The sequence below is a fragment of the Toxorhynchites rutilus genome, chromosome 3 (genome assembly GCF_029784135.1).
Source record: "Toxorhynchites rutilus septentrionalis strain SRP chromosome 3, ASM2978413v1, whole genome shotgun sequence".
Taxonomy (NCBI): domain Eukaryota; kingdom Metazoa; phylum Arthropoda; class Insecta; order Diptera; family Culicidae; genus Toxorhynchites; species Toxorhynchites rutilus.
The window spans coordinates 235851127-235853635 of NC_073746.1; the positions used below are offsets into that span (position 1 = coordinate 235851127).

Here is a 2509-nt window from a genome sequence, read left to right on the forward strand (position 1 = left end):
GACAGTATGCTACCGTTTCGCGGTTCTGTGCGGAATCTGTGTCAATTTATCAATTTTATTGTGTTTCTCATACATTAGGCTGTTCGAAGCCCCGTGGAATTTCGAACCTCTATTGATACCTTTTTCATGACTAATGCAAAAATTGTACATGCGCTAGGATACTTCGTCGAGCAGTTCACCTTGCATGCGGCTCGTTCACAGCTGCCTTGTTCTGGGTCATTATCGAAGAACATTCGCAATCGCGTCAGTAGTGTTGGTGCATTCGCTACGCGTACGTCTCCCTCCGAGCTATTCCACACAGGAAGCACTAGTCGTCATCCGGTCATCAGTGGGGAATTAACCAGTAGAATGAGCATGAGTGATTCAGCAAAGCCAAAGGTAGTATTCGTGCTCGGTGCCCCAGGAGCCGGAAAGGGAACGCAATGCGAGAAGATTGTGGAGCAGTTTGGATTTACGCATCTCTCGGCAGGAGACCTGCTGCGCGAGGAGCGGAATCGCGAGGGTTCCGAGTATGGAACCCTCATCGAGGACAACATCCGCAATGGGCGGATCGTGCCAGTTGAGATTACCTGCGCTCTGTTGGAGAATGCGATGAAAAAAACGAAGGAGGTATACTTTTAAACTTGCTGATAAGAGAGGGGGATGGTTTTGTGATTATTTTGTCGAGGGTGTTAGGTGATAGTTGATAGTGGGGTTGCGTTATGCAGATTACGCAGTGTTGACCTTGACAGTCACACGTTGGTGATAAGATGAAAAGTGCAATTGTTTGTTCAATGAACTTGCAATATTGCATTGGAGGATCATATTACTATTCAGACAAGGATGGCCTTGGATGTTTTCGTCTCAGAGCACATCAACGCTCGTAATAACTGAATTGATAATTATAATTACGCTGATTGAATAGAACCATATTGCAACAATGTAGGAGGAATTATCATTAATTTGATGGACTTTAGAACTTTTGTCGCGTGTTCAAGGTCTATTATAAACATGCTGAACATGCGTGTTCAATATATGATATTTTTAGCGAACATGTGTTGCTTTCCACAGTAACACACCTTTCTTTTACACACAAGAAGCGGTATATGTACGTGTTGGGGGTGGTGTTTTTGCGCATGCTCTCCAATGAATTATGGCATTTTTTTCAACCTTGTAACCATGTAATGTAACCGACTTCTAATCAAGACTAACATGAGGCTATTGCAAATTGACAAATAGGGGAGAGGCCTTAGAGGATGGTTATTGCCCATACACGAGAAATGATCACGAAAACGTGGAGAGGAAAGACATATTTAATAAAAAGATTTCTGATTGGAAAATATTTGGAATGTAGCTCGAATGTAAATAATTCTACCGGCCCAGGGTTCATTCGTTTTTATTCCAGTTTATAACTCAAAATTACCGTTAGTCGACTCTAAATGCTATTTTGAAACGTACATCTTAATTGCAGACTACCGGCAACGACAAATTCCTCATCGATGGCTTCCCCCGCAACGAGGACAATCTGCAGGGTTGGAATAGTAAAATGTCCGAAAAGGTGCAGCTGCTTTTTGTGCTCTTTTTCGAGTGCTCCGAGGACCAGTGCGTCCAGCGATGCTTGAAGCGGGGCGAAAGCAGTGGTCGTTCAGACGATAACATTGAATCGCTCAAGAAACGCTTCAACACATACATCAACGATACGATGCCGATCGTGGGCCACTATCAGAAGGAAAGTTTGGTGAAAGCCATCGATGCCACTCCGGAACCGAACGAAGTTTTTGAGAAAGTGAAAACTGTCTTCGAAGGACTCAACTAGGCTGTAACCGCTTCGGTTGCTAGGTGATGGGGGACAGGTGGACCACGGCTAGTCTTTTGTGCATTCACTCTGATCGCATTAGATGCATTGCTATCCGAGTAAAACATGTAGAAGTCATTCCGGGTTGTCTGAAACTGCAATTAGAAGAATAAAACAATCGAAAAACGCGGATAATGCTTGTCCAGTTAGTGTAGCTGCCGTGTTAAGTATTTATAGACATTCAAACCCGTATTGTCGCCGAAGTAAGTATAGATAAAAAAGGCTATTGTGCAACGACAGTTTAGTATTATGGAATCGTAAAATGCAAAGAAACATGAACTGATCTATGATGAATTATGCTGATTCGGATGAATAGCGGAAGTAGGCAAACAGAAACCTTTTAACTATTATCCTGCTGAGGCACAGGGTGAATGTTATTCTATCAAAAATAGGAAAAATGTGTTTGATTGTAATTTTGCGAATTGAATATTATGAAAATATATCAATGTGCTCGAATGTGTTTCACTGCGTTGATGTTACCATAACTAAGTTATGGTCCTGATATGGGGCCTGATCACAAACTCCACTTCACGGTGAAAACGAAATGAATTGTATGCAAGGTTATATACACTTCACAGGAAGTTGGACAGCCGACAATTTGTTTTTCGACTACGATTCCACTAATTCTGAAGACACTGATAAACGGCAATCTGCTGCACATTTTGAAAAACTTCT

The 2509-nt window shown here is 42.2% G+C and overlaps 1 protein-coding gene across 1 annotated transcript; it reads left to right on the forward strand.

Annotated features, from left to right (window-relative positions):
- On the forward strand, nucleotides 1-2294 carry LOC129776105 (UMP-CMP kinase). Its single transcript, XM_055781511.1, has 2 exons — nucleotides 1-609; nucleotides 1451-2294. Exons 1-2 carry the CDS (start codon nucleotides 127-129, stop codon nucleotides 1793-1795), a joined length of 828 nt encoding a protein of 275 aa, XP_055637486.1. The 5' UTR covers nucleotides 1-126; the 3' UTR covers nucleotides 1796-2294.
- The last annotated feature ends 215 nt before the right edge of the window (nucleotides 2295-2509 follow it).

Bases quoted from the DNA above. Each gene is read 5' to 3' on its own strand.
- LOC129776105 (XM_055781511.1), top strand. From the start codon at position 127: ATGACTAATGCAAAAATTGTACATGCGCTAGGATACTTCGTCGAGCAG. The intron at 610-1,450 runs GTATACTTTTAA...TCTTAATTGCAG, and splicing joins CGATGAAAAAAACGAAGGAG to ACTACCGGCAACGACAAATT.